This window comes from Lissotriton helveticus, chromosome 11 (genome assembly GCF_964261635.1).
Source record: "Lissotriton helveticus chromosome 11, aLisHel1.1, whole genome shotgun sequence".
NCBI lineage: Eukaryota > Metazoa > Chordata > Amphibia > Caudata > Salamandridae > Lissotriton > Lissotriton helveticus.
Window position 1 is genome coordinate 543355847 of NC_136072.1, and position 21417 is coordinate 543377263.

The 21417-nt window shown below is 44.5% G+C and overlaps 1 protein-coding gene across 4 annotated transcripts in view; it reads right to left on the minus strand.

Annotated features, from left to right (window-relative positions):
* The window catches only part of RHOBTB2 (Rho related BTB domain containing 2), a 260721-nt gene that overhangs the window by 20992 nt on the left and 218312 nt on the right, over window positions 1–21417 (minus strand). For all 4 annotated transcript variants that reach the window (XM_078666263.1, XM_078666262.1, XM_078666264.1 and 1 more), the window contains 4 exons: window positions 11757–11860; window positions 11266–11451; window positions 7541–8532; window positions 4165–4283 (listed from right to left, as the gene is read on the minus strand). In XM_078666263.1, the coding sequence (XP_078522389.1) occupies window positions 4165–4283; window positions 7541–8532; window positions 11266–11451; window positions 11757–11860 (1401 nt within the window). The remainder of the gene's footprint in view (window positions 1–4164; window positions 4284–7540; window positions 8533–11265; window positions 11452–11756; window positions 11861–21417) is intronic.

Below are 21417 nucleotides of genomic sequence, written 5' to 3' on the forward strand. Positions count from 1 at the left end.
GACCATTAAAAAGAAAACATTTTGTGGGACTTTAACACCAAATATGATAACATCTGTCCCCGCGGTAGTACTTCTGCAAGCTATCACTTTCTGTGTGCTGTTGAGGTTCATCCTGTGTTACTTATGTCCTGGATATGCTTTTGAACTTTTTTTATTCTACCCATTGCTTCTAGTTTAACATGGGTCTTCGAATAAGGAGTTAATCTCCGGTACTCGCTAACACCAATCAAAGCTCATTATAGGAGGAAATAAACCATCCTGATAAAACCTTGTAGCACTTTTAAGGTGCTTAACCGCATCCGCGCTAAGCGCTTTACCGCTGTGCGCTGAAGATTGCGGAATCCCGCGGTTCATGACGAGCTCAGCTCGTCATGAGCGTACGAGAGGTGTACCTCATGACGAGCTGAGCTCGTCATTAGCATCGAAGTGGTTAAGACTGATACACCCATACTAGACTGTTTTATGTAACACCAGACACCGGATAGTCTTAAACTTGAATAATAAACCGGTTTAAATATGTATGTTCATGATGTTTTTATCAGACACTTGCCGACACAGGCTTTCACCTTCTTACTACCATGACAACATTGCTGACTGAATGACACTCATTTTATACAACTCAGAAGGATTACTCGACTATTTTACGAGAGAAAAAGGACAACTATACAAGCAAGCACTTTATTTACTAAATGTTCTTACTCAGTTGACGATTTAAGTGGAGTCTTACACAGAGAGTGGGTCAGTCAAGCCGGTGGCTCTCAGGGGGAGGGCGTTCCAACAGATTCAGCAGACAGTAGCAAGTTCCCCTCAAGATGGAAGGCTGCTTGTCTAACAAGGAGTTGGACCAGGGAGAAACTTCTTATTGAGTAGGGATCAGACAGGCATGCCCAGGTTGAGACATAGCAGCACAGGTCAGGTGCAAGGCAGCTCCTATGGAGGTCAGGTGGTAAACAGATTCTCTTCTGTGAAGAAGCTGCCTTTTACCTGTACATATGACCATAAAAATGTCAGCTCACCCTCTAAATGCATACACCTAATACTTTTGATTTATGCATTTATTGTTTAATAACAAGGTCGTATGACCAATGTGTGCTACAGATTACTGGTTATCCATAGGGAAAGGGTGAAAAGTCACTTCACACCAGAAGCTTGCAAGAAGACATGGGTCTTTAATTATGTGCAACGTCATCAGATATTAGTTTTTTGAGACGCTGCCTCATCGTTCACACTCGCTCTACGATTGTACAGCAGAGATCACACTAGAGATAGATCGTAGGTATCATAGTATAGATAGAATGCCAAAATGCAAATTCAGGTTTAATTAATGTAGAGTTTCGCCTCCAAAGGGAGGATCTTTTATACTAGAATTTCTTGGCTAAGGTCCCAGATGTCTCCTCCCTTCAAAGTAATTGGCTTGTCGGAGAGCAGTAGTTGTGTTGTTCACTCCTCACTAACAAACTTGCCAATAACAAGTCCCCAACCACCTGGAAAGATGCATCAAATAGTACAAGGGCAGTTGACAGTAAAACATTGATCATAAAGGAATGGTTGCCCCGAGCTTTAGATAATCTGCACAGTAAACATGTGTAAGGGCTCAGTGTTGCAGCCTGTGAGGAAAGGTAGGAAAGGCATGTGACCCAAACTAAGGGTGTTCTCCCCACAACCTTGGAACTCCCATCATGTCCTGTGCACATTCCTCTTGAACAGAAAACCCACATGTTCCCTCTCACATAGAATTCACACAAGGTAGGTTATTGAGCTGTTGCGAGGCTCATTACTAAGTTCACCAGCATTCTACCTCTCTGACTCCCTGAGGTTCATGTGGCGTTGAACTATAGTTCTGTTCTAAGCACGTGGAAAATGCTTTCTGTCCCCCCTATGCTAAGTTTTGGGGTGGCTATGAGATTTAGTACGTCTCTTGCTTAGCCTAAACACAAGTTGTGTTCTTGGGCTGTTTCGAGCAGGTGTGGCTCCTCAGTAATGGAGGAGGAGCGTCACCCCATACTGGGCTCGCGTCAGCATATAGTCAAATAAAATGACAATAACACACTTATTTACATTTTATTTATGTTGTCTGTCCATACCCCGCAATGACTACAGGGTGGGGCCGGGCCGAGCATGTCAGGGAGGAGTAGAGGGCACTCATAAGTGCGTATGTGTGCTTTGCCGGCCGTCCTACGCCGGCCAACACACATGCTCACCTATGTTTCTCCAGCCCTGCTGTGTTACACAGCCGGGTTGGAGAAAAGGCACAGGCTCCAATGCACCGTTGAGCAGCAACTGAGGCCGCTCAGACAAAGACTGGCGCTACCCTCATGTGAGAACATCGTCTGGATTGGGTGTGGAGGCTGTACCCTGAGGGCTCATCCCTTTCTGGCCCGACGGCGAAGAGACGAGCAAAGAGGCGGGCATCTTCGGAGCGGCAAGTACGACTTTAAAAAAATATATATTATCATTTTAAACGTCCCCAACACTTGCCTTCCTCCCATGGCCACCCTATCACTCTAGATAGGCAGCAGCCGCCACTGGTTGCAAGGCTCATAACTAAGTGCCATACATTCTACTTCTATAGCCCCCTGAGGTTCATGAGGCAGTGTACTGAACCTCTGCACTAAGCCTGTGCCTGCAGGTAACAGACTGTGGTTGGAGAATATTTTCTGTCCCACATAAACCCAGATTTGGGGTATTTAGGAGATTTAGTGCGTCTCAGGCGCCTGAGCTTAACCGGGATTAATGGTCTCAGCTCTGGGTCAATTCTGCAGATACCCTCCAGGGCATGCCCTCTCTCTCTTACTCACATTTACACAGTTGCTCTCACTGTTATACACTCTCTCTATCGCCTCTCCCTTCCTCATTCACACTCCCTACCCATTTCACTAATGCCTCAACCTTCTTTGTTTCCCTCCTATGTTTCTTCTCTCTCAGCCCTTACTCACTTTTTTCTCACCCCCCTCTCTCCTCCCTCTCCCTTGAATGATCTAACTCCCTCTTTTCAACTTTTGTTCTCTTATCTCTCTCGCTTTCTCCCATTTTCTCTTCTCTACCCACTCCTACCACCACACACCTAGAACCGATGGCACACTTCACAGCCCCGTTCCTCCAAGCTTGGTGAGATGCATGGTGCTGTTGAGTAAAACACCTCCTCATCAGTCCTACTTTCCAGCTGCTATTTCTAATACACTTTTCAAATATCACCCTTCTTACCGATCACCTGGTTTGATTCGATCATTTGGGAATAATAGAAGAATACTATATCGCAATAATAGCACACTTTGGACCCAGGGCATTTATGAAGAATATATTACTGAAAACTACATCACAATGACATAGAGTTAAGTCGTCCTTATTTGCATTTGCACCTACAATATCATACGTATTTGGCCCTGAAGTAGCGACTTGTTGTTGTGAAAAAGGTGTTGTCCCTAATACATAATACCTTGAGACTTAAGAATAAATCTACATTGAATAAATTCTCATTTACTGAGTTTGCATTTTTTTACATTCAAAGACCTAAAAAAAACAGTCAGTATTTTTGTATTGAATACAGGACAGGAGGGTTTAGTCCAGTAAATTCTTTGGGAGTCGAGTGTCAAACCCTTATAGAAAGCCTCTGCTGCCCTCCCCTCGCACTTGGTGAGATGCATGATGCTGCCGAGTAAAACGCTTCCTCATCAGTCCTACTTTCCAGCTGCTATTTATAGAAGGAGCCAGAGACATACAGCTAAGGGAGGGGGGCTGCTAGCTGACTGCTGCCCTGGCAGACAACACAGTTCATAGATATACCCTTCCCCACCTGCCACAGCAGGGTACCTTAATCAAAGAAGGAAATTCGCACATCAACAAAAGAAGGGCACATTTGTTACTTCGAGGAGGATACCCCGCTACCAGGATACCTCATAAGCCAGACACCTCACCTCCTCCTTTCTCCCCAGTACCAAACATTACCACAAGTAGGACACCTCACACATAGCAGGACATATCACCTCACCCAGTTCCCCCCTCAGCCTCCAAGTAGGACACCCATACACTAACAGGACACATCTTTGACATCTGAACATTTCTCTGACCAAAGCACACATTTTGAGGCAAGCACACTGAGCCCTAAATCTGCAAAACCAGATATTGAACCCTCAGCCCCCTTCTTCCACATAACCAAGTACTTACCTCTCGCGTGCAGCTTTCCACAAAGGGGCCACCAAACATGGCAGCCATCCAGTCACAGCTAGAGATGAGCAACGGCTTGTGAGCGCTGATGGTCCCATCGTCCAGTACAAAGGTCACATCTGTGAAAGGTCAGAGGCATACTAATTATAATGACATTGCCATGCACCAAATGCTACTCAGACAAAGACCTCTGCCTGTCAAACATACCCCAAAGAAACCTGCCTGTGGATCCGTTACGAAACAAACAATAATGGCCACTACAAACTTGCATGTTAGCTGATAAAGAAATAGGCTGTGCTTAGAGAACCATGAGATTACAAGCTATCTCAGAGAAATCTAGTGTTTAGGATTAGAGTATCCTGGAGACCTCAAAGTCCACTCCACAGAAGAATCAATCGAATTAGGTTAATCTCATGAAAATTCCCCTTTCTTAAAAGTTTGGAATTCAGCTCCAACCCAATTTGGTTTGTAGTCAGTGTAATGAAAGTATGAGTTTTCAACTATTAATCCAACATTTTAAATTCATAACTAAACTGAAATTTAAAGCAATAAATAAGGAGTTGGTAAAGAAAACTTGTTACTCTTACGTTTTTCTAACCTGTATCTTGGCCCTGAAGAGACCCTCATCTGGAGGGCCAAATTCTTATTGTACATTCATTTTGGTAAAGTGACAGGTTTTCTGGTGTCATCGTGCACACTATTCATACAGTCCTTTATATTTGATAGTAAGGACATGCTGGGCCAGTACAGAACACCCAGATTAGCAGTCAAATAAACAGTCCTGGCTGTCCTGTACACAAATATTTTACTTCCGTCTCCAGAGTTTAAAATCTTCACTGACCTTTCAGGTGTCTCTTTGCTCTATTTCCAACATTTTTCTGGCAGATACACGTTTTTTTATATATTTTTTTTTTATTTGGGTTTTGTAAAGCGCGTAGTAACCCGTAAGCATCCCAGCGCTGGACCTAGACAGTCGAGAGGGAGGGTAGCAGAGGAGATCAGAGGGATCAGGGGAAGAGGTGCGTTTTCAGTGATTTTCTGAATAGGAGGTGATTTGATTCCATCCTAAGTTTACGGGGGAGGGTATTCCAGAGGTTCGCCGTGTTCACAGAAAAACGCCGTCCCCCAGTGCGGGCCTTTTTCACTCAGTGAACAAACGCCAACTGAAGCTGTCCTGTGGCAATAGCACTCCTGCGGTACCAGGCCCAATTAAAACGATTTCCCGAGGTGACGTGAGTACCCGCCAGAGATATTACACAACGGAATAAGGGCGAACATTATCGTCCCTGATATACCCAGACACCAGAACACCGGAACGCCCGAGGGGGCACCGGTAGGACCGCGCCAGAATTTCTTTTTAGCGGCCCCACTGAGAATACCAGCCTGATAGAGAGTCAATATATCATCTGACCACCACAAGGCCTCACTGAGAATACCAGCCTGATAGAGGGTCAATATATCATCTGACCACCACAAGACACTAGGTGACCTATCCATTAGAAGCGTGGATGGAGGTCCATACTCGAACAACTCCACTGGTGTAAAATCCAGACGATCTGTTGGACAACGGCCCAGCCACACCGCCGCCCCCCCCCTTTTCCCCCCCTCACAGTCCTGAAGAAGACCCGCAGCCGAGGTCCTCAATATCCCAAGAGCACCAGGGTCGAAACGTCGACGCTTACCAATTGATTTGCCTGTATCCCTCCTAATTTTGAGGTTTTCTTCCCCCCCCCCATTGACATTTATAGGGGACAGGCCCATATGATAGCGGAGGCTATCCCGCTTTGTATTGTGTAAATAATATAACTGTTTATCACCATTGTCTTTTTCTTCACCTTCCTTATCACTTGAGCACCCCTTTTCTTCCTCACTGACTATACACTTGATAGTCTATTGCGCCGTTTAGACAACTGTTTTATCTAATTGTAAATAAATAAGTGAATTTTTGATATAACAAAAATACATAGTGTGGTTATACTTTGATTGCTTCTTTAATTTCCTGGCTTTTCCAAGTCAATTGTGTCAAACTTTTTGGTTATTGACTACTATTGAGTGCACAGAGGTGAGCCAGATTTTAAGCTAGAGCCAGCAGATCAGATTTAGGAGTAGATGCAAAATTCCAAAATGTGTCTGCGGACTCCTCACAAGTGCCTTAAGATGAATGAATCACCAGAAAATTAATCTTAATGGCAACAAGAGAAATGTTAGTTGCAAGAATAATAGCATGAATGCATGATACTTTGGAAAAAAAAGTCGAAAATGACTCCCTAAATTCTGCTGATGCTTTGAGTAAGGCGGGGGAGCAGTAGAGCATCATGGCAATGGAAAAAATTCTCTATAGTTTTAGAATTATGTGTTTTATGCTATTTTAGAGGTAGCAAAATATATAGATTTCTCTTCTTGCTGATATAGAGCAGGCCAAGCATGACCAGCCCATTTACAGAAAGGCTTCACCACCTTGAGTCCCGCCCAATGTTAAGCAAGGAGCAGAATAAATAGCATGGTTTAAGGATCTTAAACAGAATGGGTGGAAAGTTTCTAGTATGAAGCTAAACAATTCAGAGAAACTGTCACTACAGAAAAAGGGCCGCCCGCAAATTACAAACAGGGATGACAAGGAGGCCGCCATCTGGGTAGAGACCGAGTGTAGACTGTATGTCAAGAAGAACAAAGTAACCTGATCAACTTGCAAAAATAAAACGGGTTATGGCCCAGAACAATCAGATCAGGAGGAGTAAAATAACAGGATCCTTGTTGTGCCCTTTGGTCTAGATGGAATCCGATACAAGCTGGGCCAGAAATGTTAAAATGTGTAGGTTCACTTCAAAGTGTTTTAAATGTGCACAACTCCATTTTTGTTATTAATATGGTATTTCATATAAGGAATACAAAGCATCTGAACCTGGAAAATATATCTCCCAGCAGAATCAGTGGTAAACTTGAAAGGACTTCTGCAGTGAGCTGCTCATGCTCTGAGAGCCCAGGTGACAGAGAGGAACCCAAAGAGAGTTGCTTGTCACTTCTACTGCCTACATTTTACACAACAGTGCCACTGTACCTATGTCCATCTAAGAACGGTCATCAATCAGCATCATTCAGTACATTTCCAAGTCCACAATTTACTAAATGTCCTAAGAGGAGTCCGTACTATTGTTTCACTTACTTCATACTAAAGCAGTTTGTTTCAGATTTAAGCATTGTGTCTTTGCATAATGGTAAAAACATGCCCACTTTATCCATTTAATAAACTCCAAAAATAGGCCGAAATATGCTTTTATGCTCCCACATAAATCTAGGCCCTAAGGCCAGCATATACTATACAACTGCAAATATTAAAAAGAAATAAGTCTGCTTGCGACTTAAGCATAGGCCCTACCAGAGAAAGTCCCCTTGGCGAGGCACTCCTTTACACGGTTGCTCCTGCGGACGTGGAAGGCCTTGGTGATCTCCTGATTCATGAAGGCCTCATTGTTCAGGATGTTCGCCACCATCATTCGTAGGTCGAAAACCTCCAGAAGTTCAGCAATGTGGGCTATGTGCATGAGGTCGCGCTCCTTCTCATCCAACTCCCCTGTATAGAGATACTTTAGCACAGCTCGAAAGGGACCAGGCTGGATAGACGGATCCATCTTAACTACCATCATCAAGCGAGACTTAAAGGTGAAGGGGTCATCACACATTTCCTCTTGGATGCTGATAAATGCCCGACTCCAGGAGGACAGACTCCTCCGGCGTTTGAGCCCTTGCTCCACCACTACCTCACCGTCGCCCACGCTGGCCTTCAGGATGCCATCACTTGTAGAAGTTCTAAGGCACGGCTGGTTACAGCTGAGGTCCTCTGTACTATCACAGATATAGAAACTTGCAGCCCTAATGAGGTCTCTGCCCTGACGGTCATCTTGATGAAATGTCCGTTCCCCAGAGCCGGCTCCAATCTGCAAGTCTTCACTGAGGTCCATCAAGAACAGATCGTAGAACTTTGAAGAGGAGGTGGAGAGGTAGATTTTGTGAGCATATATTTTGATTTTCTCCTGTAGAACCAGTATTACATCAGCACACATGGGGTCCTCCAGCAAGTGGGCTGGGTGATCATCATTGTTGGTTGGGGGGTCTGAGACAATAATGATGGGTGGCGGTGGCTTGGGTGGCAGGAAGGGGGCTTGGAGCAAAGGTTTTTGGGCATTACGGAGATGGGACTTCCAGAACTGGAGGTGTCTACGGGAGATAAGTGCAGCACGAATGGCATTGTCGAAGACGTCTTTGATCCCAAACTGCGCAACCACACTTGTCTCATAGTAGGGGATACCCAACTCTTTGGCGACCTCCCGGCCCTTCTCTGGTGGGAGGATTTCATTGAGCTTGATTGGTCTGTAACAGAAAATTCATAATATTGTAATCAGAGACAACAAAATAAAAGAGAATATTAGAGCAAGTGAAGATGTTTAGAGATATGGCCGGCTGCTCACCACTAGTCACTTTAATATGATCAAAAAGATACTGCCCACACATGCACTGCCCAATATAACTCACATTTCCTCTGTACATGTAAATAACATCTACTTCACTGAGACCCAGATTTTTTACACCTTTTAGCTAGTGCTCCACACCTAACACCCAGCTGCTACTCAAACTCAACACAAAGAACCTATATAGGTCTACCGTGGCTAAAGCCACAACACAGAAAGCCTAGTAACAAGCTCCCATTAAAAAAGCTGCAATCGTGGCAAGGTGTAGCAAGGCATGAAAATTATTGAAATTGAGAAATTGAAATGGAGTAACATTTATATAGCACATGGTGATTGGAGCCCAGCGCTTGCAGTAACAGCAGTGAGGTGTGGAGCCAGTTCAGGAAAAAGTAGTGTTTTTAGGGATCTGCGAAAGGAGAGTTGGTTGGGTTCTGCTCGCAGGTATAGGGGAAGGGAGTTCCAGAGTCTGGCGGCATTGAGCGAGAATTGCCGGCCTCCACTTCTAGCTTTCCTGATCCTAGGGATAGTGGCCAGGTTCATAGTTTTGGATCGCAGGCTTCTGTTGGGCTATAGGGATGGATAATATTATGATGAAGAATGGGGGGACCAGTTTTGAATCGAGATTTATGTGCAATACACAGGGACTTGAACTTGACTCTGTCCTGGAAAGGAAGCCAATGGAGTGATTTCAGGGCAGGTTTGGCCAACTGGTGTTTAGGGGTGCCCAGTAAGAGTCTTGCGGCCCAATTCTGGATAGTTTGTAATTTGGAAAGGGTGGCGACAGGGGCACCTAAATAGAGCGCGTTCGCATAGTCCAGCCGGGATAGGACAAGGGCCTGGACCATGATTTTCCTAGCCTGAAACGGCAGGAGAGGAAGAATTATATAATTTTCTTGTCATTATCTAAGTGACCTTCTCATTTGTCCCATATATTTTCAACCCTCTACATTTTTGTGGCTACCAGTGAACATTTTTACTGGTTCTCCAGTGCTGAAGTAGAGTAAAAGACTATGCAATGCAAACATTTTCACTGCCATGGGCGAGAAGTGGGCAGGTCAAAATCACAGAAGAATTTAAGTCACCCTACTGCTTTATCGAGAAAGGCAGAATTAGGGAGTGAAAGTGAAGGTTTGGTGTGTAGGGAGTAGGAGGGACAAGTGGAATGAGTAAAGAGCTCTGTGTTAGGAGAGAGAAAGAAAGGAGGGTGTATTTGCTGCAGAAGGTGGGCAACTTAGATCAAAGAGCTCGAAGGCACTGCTTCCTCAGAAGAGCCTATGATTTCCATTAAGCTTTTACCCATAACCTATCCCACTGCGATATCTGCCACCACAATTACTTTACGTAGAAATCACTGATGTGAAATCACAAGGCAACATTTTATTGGTGTTTTATTGTCAAGTTATTAGGGTAAATGCATTGAAGTACATATGTAGAGGACAGTTGCCTTCATTCTTTCCTTCAAAGGGTGCATTTCCATCAATGTTTACCTGTAAACAAGTGAAATGCTTGAGAAGGTGGCATAAAGCAAGTTTTTGATAAGAGAGGAGGGGGAAGTCTGTAAGTAGACTGCCTTTGAGGGGACGGGTCAGGCCTTCGTCACCTCACCCTCCACCAAGCTACTGACAGTCTTGAATCTAACCCACAACCTCTTTCACTCCCTACTCTCACTACTGTCATTCTAAATTGATTGTCCACTAGGCCACAAGCAAGAAAACAGGCCAGAGATCTGAATGGGCCGGAAAAGAGAGGGATGAGGAAATTACATTAATGGGCTCGAGTAGAGATCGAGGGGCGGAGTAGGACTGACAATGGCAAAAAGAAAGAGGCTGAAGTCAGTCCTGGAAATCAGTCCTGCTAAGCTCTCCACCCTCACAGTCTACAGAAACGTCCTATCCTGCTCCGACTTTGTCTACTTATTAAGCCAGAATGGAGGGTGGTGTGGCATGAGTGTGAAAGGGGCAATTATAAAAAACAGAGAAGAAGCTTCTCCCCTCTCAGTAAAAAAAGTGATGACGGTCTTTAACACCAGGCAAAAGTAATTTGAGAATGTTTATACACCTATGACTTTACACTGTGATTGACAAGTAGTCAATGATGTAATCTCTTTAAAGGCATCTAGAAGAAACTTCATCATGAAATGTCTTGGACCCGATCAATGGCACAACCACAGGCTAAGTAAATGTACTCCTCTGTACAAAACCACTCCATCAGAGACATATAGACCTTCAAAATTCACAGGGGGTGACCAATTTAAGGCTTTCTCAAAATAAGCATAGGAATGGGTGAACTCGCCAGTGGAGCTGCTCACCAAAACCATCTAACCACCGGAAACCTCACATTTTTGACCCTCTAATGAATATTTCAAATCTGCTTAGCTTGTGACCACGTCAACATATAATGATAAACTAAGGCCTGAACTCATGCTGTCCTAATACAAACAACGCATTTTAGACAGACCCACACTACCCGATGAGATATTCCAAAGCATCTCACAACTCTGATTGCAGTAGGACATGTCAGCCTTTTAACTCCCCCACAGCCCATACAGGCACTTCTGCTCCAGCACTTCAAAGAAAACCCCAGGCACCTCCCGCAGACAATGTCTTCTGCCACACATGCCTTGTCCATGCCTCACCTGGCTAAGGGTCGTCGTGCACGGTTTACTGCTTCCAAGTCAGCATAACGCAGGTCAAGCTGGCAGCCCACAAGGATGACGGGTGCTCGGGGGCAGAAGTGCTTGATCTCCTGATACCACATGGTCTTGACATGGTGCAGAGAGTTCGGGTTAGCGATGGAGAAACACAAAACAACCACATCAGACCTGAGGAGAGAAGAGCAATGCAGAAGATGTAAGCAAGCAACACTAAATCTTCTCCCACAGTCCTTCAAGAACAAATAGCTATTCCACTATTCCACCTTGCCAAATCCACAAGCAAAGTATGTGGGAGACTCCCACAAACAACATGAGCGACCCACAGGACTGGATAACGACTCGCTTTGGGGCAAGAGAGTTCTATGGTGATTTTAGGCTTAGGGGAAAATTTAGTGAAAAGTGGCCTTTTTGAATTCCAGAATGTCTTCTCGATTATGTAGAGAAATAATGATCAGTTTCTGAAGAAATATTACCTGCCATATGCGAATCTTCGATCCTTGTGGTGATCCCCAAATGTATCCCAAAGGCGCAATGACACACTGACATCATCAACAACATCCCGGGACCGCTCCAGCACCTATGGAGGAACAGGAGGCATAGCTGTGGGTCATACACAATGTGGCAGAAGAAAGCAGAAGAGGCACTAAACCTTAGTTTTAAAGGTAGAAGTGGGAGGAAGATACTCTTTATTGAATTGTGCACATTGTTTGGGGCAGGATGAAAATGATGAGGGTGATAAAGATTGTGGTAGGAAAGGTGCGGCACAGAGAGAGATCACACACAATAATAGCATAATGGCTCCATGTTTCGTACCATATGGAGCGGTAGGAGTGCTGTTGGAATTCACGTGACAAGAGGTTTGTGACAAAGAGGCATTGCCAGTGTCACATATGTGAAATCAACTGCAGAGGGCCCATTTTAGTAGAGGTATCCCTGCAGGCCAAGAGACAATAAGTGGAGGGAAATAGCAGTATATATTCCAAATTGAGTTTCTTCTTCAGTTCTTACTCCATACAAAGCTATGTGGGACACATCAACAATGCATGCCATATATTTTGCATGGGGGCTAGTGGGAAATGAAGGCGGGAGAGAACACCGATCTACAATAATTTAGTAACATGGTGGGTAGAAGTACGCCTTCAGGTCAAACACATGCAGTTTCAGTTAAACGTAGCCTTCAGGTCAAACACATGCAGTTTCAGTTAAACGTAGGCAGCACCTGTGTATGGTAGGTCACTGAGAAGGAGTGTGAAGGCCCTGCTGGAAGGCTTGATGGACACACATACAGGACATGGGGGAAGGAAGACGCACCAGAAGATACTAAGGTGTCTCTTTGAAAAGCATGACTGCACGCCACACACTTCAAAAGGGGAGAGAAGCATTAAACCCCACTGGACAGTAGAATAAAGGCATGGGGAATGGAGGCAAAGCTAATATGTAGCACTAGGTCTACGTGAACAAAGTTGAAGGTTGAGTTTGTTCTGTGATATACAAGCCTTTTAAATAATTCATGCCGCTTGAAGAAGGGCCCAAACGTCCGAAATACAATGGAGAATGGCAAGCAGAAAACAGAAAAAGATGTCATGAAGATTAAATAATGAACTGCTCGTAACACTGATTTGGATTTTTAAATGTTTTAATAAGGAAGACGCCAGTTTGTTTTGAAGAAACAATGATGAGCTTTATGAACTAATTCTAGTTACTTTTACAAAAAGAATTGGAAAAGTATTGGAACGTTAATATACCTGACGGTCATAGAGTTGTGGGGTACAGAAACCAGCGTGATGGGCAGAGTGCTACTTCGACAAGCGGGTGTATGCCTCGTATACATTAGTCATGAAGGGCTTCAAATAGGGAAGTAACACTAGTGACGTGTTGATGTTAGCAGCACTTGAGGGATGCATCAAGTCAGCAGGGAGTCACAAGTACCCACTACTTACTGCTGGTATGTTTGTAATGTAACTGAAGTCCCTGCTGTAAGTTGTCTAGCACTCTGAGAGAGGGTGGGGCTGCAAGACACATGCAAGGGAGGAAATACATCACATTAGGAGCTTAAAGGATCCACCTGGAAACTCTTGTGAAATCTTACTCTACTGCAAGTTGCAAGCATTGCAGTAAAAGGCGCTGCTGAGTTACAGTCCCACAAGGACGGCTGCCCTGCATACTTACGGGCTTACTTCACACAGGGTGATGTCCAAATTGAGGACTCTGTTAAAGTTTGGAAACCATTCCTCATTTAAATGTAAGCCTTCAAGTAGCTTTAGGCTCCCAATGGAATGAAATTCACTTTTTCTACCCTCAAAGGTGCTACAGCTATAATGTCACTGGTATACCAGCCTTGTTGAAGACCCCAACCAAATAATTTACTGCCATATGGGTTGATATTGTCAACAGATTTAATATGGGGCTCTCTGCAGCCAATGCATTCATAGGCTGAGTCCAGTGCTTAATTTATAACAAGCATTGGCAAAGCCAATAGGTCTCGCCTATGCAAGCGTTACATTGGCTTTTCCAATGTGTTTTATCCATGTTGTACACCAGCATTGTTACTGTTTAACTTTGCTACAAGTTAGCGGCGTAGAGAAGAGTGGTGTTGAAAGTTACAGACTGGAATGGCAAACAGTGGAGTAGAGCGTTGTAGAGTGTTGTGCAGGCCCGGACTGGCCATAGCGGGCACCGGGCAATCCCCCAGTGCGCTGCAAGGGTGGGGGCCGGGTTTGAGCCCCTGGGGGCCGATTTTGTTACAGGGGCTGCAAAACCGGCCCTGCAACAAAATCGGCCGAAAACCGGCCCTAGCAAAGCGCTCGGCGGCACCTCCAACCCCCCCCCCCCCCCCCCCCCCCGAGTGGGGGGGGGGAGGGGCCAAGCACTTTGCCAGGGACGGTTTTGGTTCCCAGTCCGGCCCTGGTGTTGCGTATTGGAGTGGCATAGAGTGGACTGGTGTAGAGTGCATAGGCGTGGAGTGTAGCGGCATAGAATTCAGTGGCATACAATGCAGCATCGTACTATGCAGTGGCGTAGATTAGAGTGTTGCAAATTAGAGTGCTGTGGAGCAGAGTTGAGTGATGCCGAGTGGTCCTATGCAGAGTAGAGTGCCATAGAGTATAGTGGTGTAGAGTAGAGTGGAGTGGCATAGAATGCGGTGGAGTAGAGTGGTTCAGAGTAAATTGTTTCTGAGTAAAATATAGTGCTTTAGAGTGCACTGGCATAGAGTGCAGTGATGCAGAGCGCATTGGAATAGAGTGCAGTGGCACAGGGTGCACTGGCATAGAATGCAGTAGTGCGGAGTAGAGTGGTGCAGAGTTCAGTGTTGCAGAGTAGAGTGTAGTTGTGTGAAGTAGTGTAGAGTGACAGAGTGCAGTGGAGTAGTGTAGAGCAGTGCAGAGTAGAGTGCACATTAGCATTGAGTACAGTGCTGCAGAGTATAGTGCAGTGGCATAGAGTAAAGTGCAGTGGCGTGGAGTGGTGTAGAACAGAGTAGAATGGACTTATGTAGAGGGCACTGGCATACAGTGTTGCAGAGTATAGTGGCAAAGAATGCAGTGGCGCAGAGTGCAGCAACATACAATTCTGAGGCGCACAATGTAGTGTTGTACAATGCAGTGGCATAGATTAGAGTGGTACATAGTAGAGTGCAGTGGTGCAGAGTAGAGTGGAGGGGAGTGCAGAATGGAGTGGCATACAGTGCAGTAATGTAAAGTTGAGTGATGCAGAATACAGTGCAGTGATGCAGAGTAGAGTGGCATAGCCCGCATTGGCATAGAGTGCAGAAGTGCAGAGTAGAGTGTTGTAGAGTGCATGGTGTAAAGTGTCTTACAGTGCAGTGGTGTAGAGTAGAGTGGCTTAGAGAGCAGTGGCATAGAGCACAGTGGTGCAGAGAAGAGTACAGTGGTGCAGAGTAGAGTGCATTGATGTAGAGTGCAGTTGTGTAGAGTGCAGTGCTTTAGAGTAGAGTGGCATGGAGTGCATTGGCATACAATGGAGTGGAGCAGAGTGGCGTAAAATAGATTGTTTCAGAGTAAAGTGAAGTGGCGTAGAGTGTAATGGCAGGGGTGTGGAATTCCTGTAGCCTGTTATGGACCAGGGAAGGGCACTGTCTGCAATTAAGGTAATATTTGTGTCCATATGTTAATGCAGTTCAAACTTGAATTTATGGTTCATTTATACTTATTTGGATGAGCACTCTAAGGAAATGTAAACTCGGACTGCACTTCTGATAGTGGTTCCAGTGTAAACATATGTACACACATTTGCAAAGTTTAACAAAATGAGGCTACATACAATGCTCCTAGAATGCTCTCTAATTAGATGCAAATATCTGCAGAAGCTTGAAAGTAAGATTGACGATCCTTTGTTTTCAAAATAAAATGTTCACAAAAAATGCAAACTCAAGGAGATGATGGATGGAGCGCTTAAACTTTTCATTTCAGACACTCACCCCCAGTCACAGATCTGGGTTGAATCCATCATCGTCGTACAGCTCAATTCACCACCCCAGTTCAGACACAGCTATATGCAAATCAGTATTCACCCTGTGCCTCATGGGAACAGTCCAGGCCGAACTGCCAAGCCATGTCTTACCTGGACCGGAAACAAGCATCCAGGGACCGGATTCCGGCTAACAGCCCTCATCAGCCAGGCTAGCTTAAATCCAGTGTCAAAGTGAGCAAGAGACCCACGTCTGAGCATACCCTGTCACCTAAGGCGAACAAAACAAACACAAGGAGATGATGAACGGAGCGCTGAAACTTTTCAGACACTCACCCCCAGTCACAGATCTGGGTTGAATCCATCATCGTTCTTTAGTTCACTTCGCCAACCAGTTCAGACACAGCTATATGCAAATCAGCCTTGACCCTGTGCCTCATGGGAACAGTCCAGCCCGAACTGCCAAGCCAAGTCTTCCCTGGACCGGAAACAAGCATCCCGGGACCGGTTTCGGGCTAACAGCCCTCATCAGGCAGGCTAGCTTGAATCCAGGGGCAAAGTGAGCAGGGGACCCACATCTGTGCATACCCTGACAGCTTAGGGCGAACAGAGCAAGCACAAGATGATGATGGATGGAGCGCTGAAACTTTTCAGACACTCACCCCCAGTCACAGATCTAGGTTGAATCCATCATCATTCTTTAGCTCACTTAGCCACCCCAGTTCAGACACAGCTATATGCAAATCAGAATTGACCTTGTGCCTCATGGGAACAGTCCAGCCCGAACTGCCAAGCCATGCCTTCCCTGGAACGGAAATAAGCATCCTGGGACTAGGGGAAACATGTTTTGCTACAGTACTATGAAATTGTACGTAAAAATTCTTAGAACCATCATTTAGTACAATGTGTTGAAGAATGCAAGTACTTCCAAACAATATTCATAATATCATAATAGAAAATTTGTGTAACCAGTTTCAACAAGATAATGCGAAACATGAAAATAAAACAAGCACTGGCAAAGCCAATAGTTCTGATATTGGTGGTCACACTTTTGGTTTAGCCAATATGTCTCTTGTTTTGATATGCTTTGTGTAAAACTTTGTAGGGGTTGCCAGGCCCTCACCAGTATAACAAACATTGGCAAAAAGCAATAATATTATTTGGATAGATAGATAGATAGATAGATAGATAGATAGATAGATAGATAGATAGATAGATAGATAGATAGATAGATAGATAGATAGATAGATAGATAGATAGATAGATATGTAATTTTAAAAAAGGTCTTGGTTTTCTGCAGACCTAATTAGGGGCCCAATTTTTGAAGAAAGTCACAAAATTGCACCCATGGTATATGTCCTTGCATTAGTGTAGATTTATGCTTTCATGAATTCACAAGAATTTACAGAAGTATGTCTGGAAATCATACTCCTAGAAAATATTTGTGAACTGCTTTGTAACAAGAGCAAATATGTTGCTTATAGATTTGCTCAGGTGAATATCTGTTGAGCATTTACAAGTTTACTTTTCCTCCAATCACTACTTTTTTATCAACTCTGGAAGAAGTTTTACTTCTGCCATTGTCAGGAGTAAATTTCCAACCTTTCTGTGCTACATATAAGCACAGATACACAGGGGTCGAAACGTCGACGCATAATTTGAAGCATTACATTCCATTTTGACCAGTAAAAGTGATCATTATTAATTCTAGGTCATTTTAAGAATAACAAGGTTTTTACTTCGTGCCTGAATGTTAATGTTGGTTATGTGCGTACCCAATGGATCTGTTGTGATTCATGAAATACACTTTATTTCACGGTCTCACTTTTTTCACCAGATAATAATGTGTGTATGACCTGTTTTTTATGATGATACAAGAATCTTTTTGCTTGAAATAAATTACAGAATAACATAATTAGTTTATGCTATTACTTGGAGTATGTGTTTAGACAGATATGTATAACATTTACTGATATCCTAACGTTGAAAGGGATAAAAAACGTTGAAGTTATTTAGCTTTGAAAAGTGTTTTGTGGCAAGGCAGAACCACTGTTCGTATCATGTAATTGTACCCAGGTTCTGCACTGCACTGGGTATCCCTATTGATTAATACTGAGGACATTGGAGTGGCCTATACTGGAGTGTTGTAGAGTGTAATGGCAAAGAGTGGGGTGGCATAGAGTAGAGAGGCGTAGAATGAAGTGCTGCAGAGCAGAGTGCTGCAGAAAGGCACAGAGTGGAGTCGAGTGCAGTGCCACAGAGTGCAAAAGGATGGAGTGGTGTAAAGTGGAGTGGTCTAGAGAAGAGTGCAGTGGTGTAGAGTGGTGCAGTGTAGTGGAGTAGCTTAAAGTGTAGTATGCTTGGTGTGTTAGTGGACTGCCATTAGAGACAGCACATTTTCAACTGAAATGACATTACATTTGCGCAGGCATACAGTTTTACTCATAAAACTATACAGCGCACAAACGTGTAGAAATGGCATCACCTATTGTATTTATTTGTTTTTATCATATTAAAGTATGTTTCCAACACACTTCAGAACAGTACAAAAATGTGCTTCATTTGTAGGCTCCTACTTCTGATATATTCAGAAATATTTGCACAAGTTATTTAAATGTTGCTCTGTGCTAAAAAAAAAAACTTTTCTTCCACTAGTATCCAGCAAAATTGTCACATAAATCCTCTCTCTTTGAAGTCAGAGAAAGAAAATTAAACACCAAGATTCCTCAGAAGACAGAGCCTGACATTGAACCTGTGTCTTTCAATGCACAGCAAATGTGGCAAGATGAGAACAAGATGTACAGGTCGGTTTACAGAAAGGAGCACTTGTGGATGAATACAAGGGGAGTTGGTGTGAAAAGGCTTTGCTCCATGGGAGGGACAAATGGAAAGCCAGAAAATGTGAGTGACAAATCACAAAGCGAATGGTAAGCAATAAGTGGAATGTATTCCCAGGGAAGTTTTCTGAATGTCCCCAAGACATCTTTAGCAAACCAGACAGCTGTGCTGTCTGGTAGCTTCGACCAAAATGGCATAACTGCAGGTTAACAACGTTTTTATTTGCAGCCCACTTCCAGTGCAGCCGAACGCCAAGGTTTACTGATAACAAGGCTTTCTTCCACCCCCTACCCTTCCAGTCTCAATATCTCAAGTTTGTTGGATTTTTTTCTCTTTTTGTTTATTCCCCTTGACGCAGTCTTCCTATATTTCTTGTCCTCCTTTCTCTTCTCTCTCTAGCTTTGGGCCATAATGTAATGTAAAATTAGCCCCTGTCCCAAAAAATGAGTGTCAGTGCCCACCATCTGCAACCACAAGCACAAATTAAATACTGCCAGTCGCAGGCCGGCCCTCTAGATGAATAACGGCGCACAATAAATCAAACATTGCGTTTAATAAATGAAAGAAAAGCCTAGTTAAGGCATGTTGTTCAACCGATATATATATATATATATATTTACGACATCCATAAGTTGAAATCGAACTTTCATTCACAGAACATTTATTCCTGTTTTCATTGTTAAATGTGATAGATCCAGATATTTGATTGCCTCTGGATTGGATGAAACTGTAACTGTGTTCAACTGAATAATAAATGCCAATAAAGTTTGTTTAAAAAAAAATGTGATAGATCCAGGCGGTCCCAAAACTTAATTTCTCCATTCATTTTTCCATAGGAAAATTAAAGAGCCATACTGTGAAAAAGGCTGAAGTGAAATACACAAAATTTGTCAGAAAGCTATATCTCGGTCCAGAATGTGTGCTTTTTGTAATTTGGTGTAAATCTGAACAGTTGTTTTTATTTATTTATTTATTTATTTAGAATTTTGTAGAGCGCACAGCTACCTCCGACGGAGGTGTCCCGGCGCTGAAGACATATTCTCAGGAGGGATGGCGAGGAGAGGGGGTTTTTTAGATCTGCGAGAATAACCAGGTTTTCAGTTTTTTCCTGAATTGAGGTTCGGACGTTAGGAATCTTAGCTCAGTGGGTAGTTGGTTCCATAGTTTGGAGGTGGCTACTGCCAAGGCCCTTCCCCCAGTACGAGTGAGGCGAAAGCGGGGGCAGATCATGAGGCGGAGGTGATTTGATCTCAAGTTTCTTGGAGCTTGAGAAAATCTCATTCTTTGACGTAGGTAGAGTGGGCCTCGGTCATTAAGTGCTCTGAAAGCCAGGGTCAGGGCCTTAAACTGAATACGGAGTTTTATTGGGAGCCAGTGAAGTTTGATTAGGTGGGGAGTGATAGAATGGCGGTATGGGATATTGCAGACTAACCTGGCAGCTGCATTCTGGACTTTTTGGAGTTGGTGGATGAGGTAAGTGGGGGCGCCTACGTATAGGCTGTTGGCGTAGTCCAGATGAGCAGTGATGAGGGCATGAACCATCGTTTTACGGGACTCGAGTGGCAGGTAAGGAATGATTTTTTTTATCATTCGGAGTTTCCCGAAACAAGCAGAAGTGACTTTATTTATTTGGGTTGTGCATGAGAGGGAGGTGTTGAATTGAAAACCAAGGTTGCGGGCGGTTTGAACTGGTTCTGGGGGGGGGTTAAGTTCAGACGGCCACCAGAGATTGGGGGAAATAGGTGATTTTTGATTGAAGAACAGAACCTCGGTTTTGTCTGTATTGAGTTTCAGGTTGTTAGCGGACATCCAGGCTGCGATGTTGAGCATGCAGAGACGGAAGTTGTTGAAAGATTTTTCTGTGTGTTCTTTGAAGGCGAACACCAATTGGGTGTCGTCAGCGTAAAAGGTTACTTTGACGCCCCAGGTTTCAACAACTTTAGCCAGAGGTTTGAGGTACACGTTAAACAGGAGCGGGCTGAGGGCAGAGCCCTGAGGGACGCCCCAGATCAGCTGTTTTTTTGAGGAGAGAAAAGGTCCCAGCATCACTTGCTGTATTCTATCTGTGAGGAAGGATTTTATCCATTCCAGGGGGGGTCCGCTGATACCAACTTCTTGTAGACGAATCAGCAGTTTATCGTGTGAGATGGTATCGAATGCCGCGGATAGGTCGAGGAGTACCAGCATGGCCTCCTCTCCCTTGTCCGTGCATTCGCGGATCGATTCGGATACCTCGAGCAGCGCTGACTCAGTACCGCTTTTTGCCGCCATAAGTGTGGCAGGGTATGCTCAGACGTGAGTCCCTTGCTCACTTTGCCACTGGATTCAAGCAAGCCGGGCTGAAGACGGCTGGAATGCCAGAAACCGGTCCTCGGAAGCTTGTTTCCGGTCCAGGGAAGACATGGCTTGGCAGTTCGGGCTGGACTGTTCCCAAGGGGCACAGGGTCAGACTGATTTGCATATAGCCGTGTCTGAACTGAGGTGGCAGAGTGGGCTAAAGAACGGTGATGGATTAAACCCAGATCTTTTGACTGGGTGTGAGTGTTTGATTGATTCAGATGCTCCGTCCATCACCACCCCCTTTTGTACCGCTTTTTGCCGCCATAAGTGTGGCAGGGTATGCTCAGACGTGAGTCCCTTGCTCACTTTGCCACTGGATTCAAGCAAGCCGGGCTGAAGACGGCTGGAATGCCAGAAACCGGTCCTCGGAAGCTTGTTTCCGGTCCAGGGAAGACATGGCTTGGCAGTTCGGGCTGGACTGTTCCCAAGGGGCACAGGGTCAGACTGATTTGCATATAGCCGTGTCTGAACTGAGGTGGCAGAGTGGGCTAAAGAACGGTGATGGATTAAACCCAGATCTTTTGACTG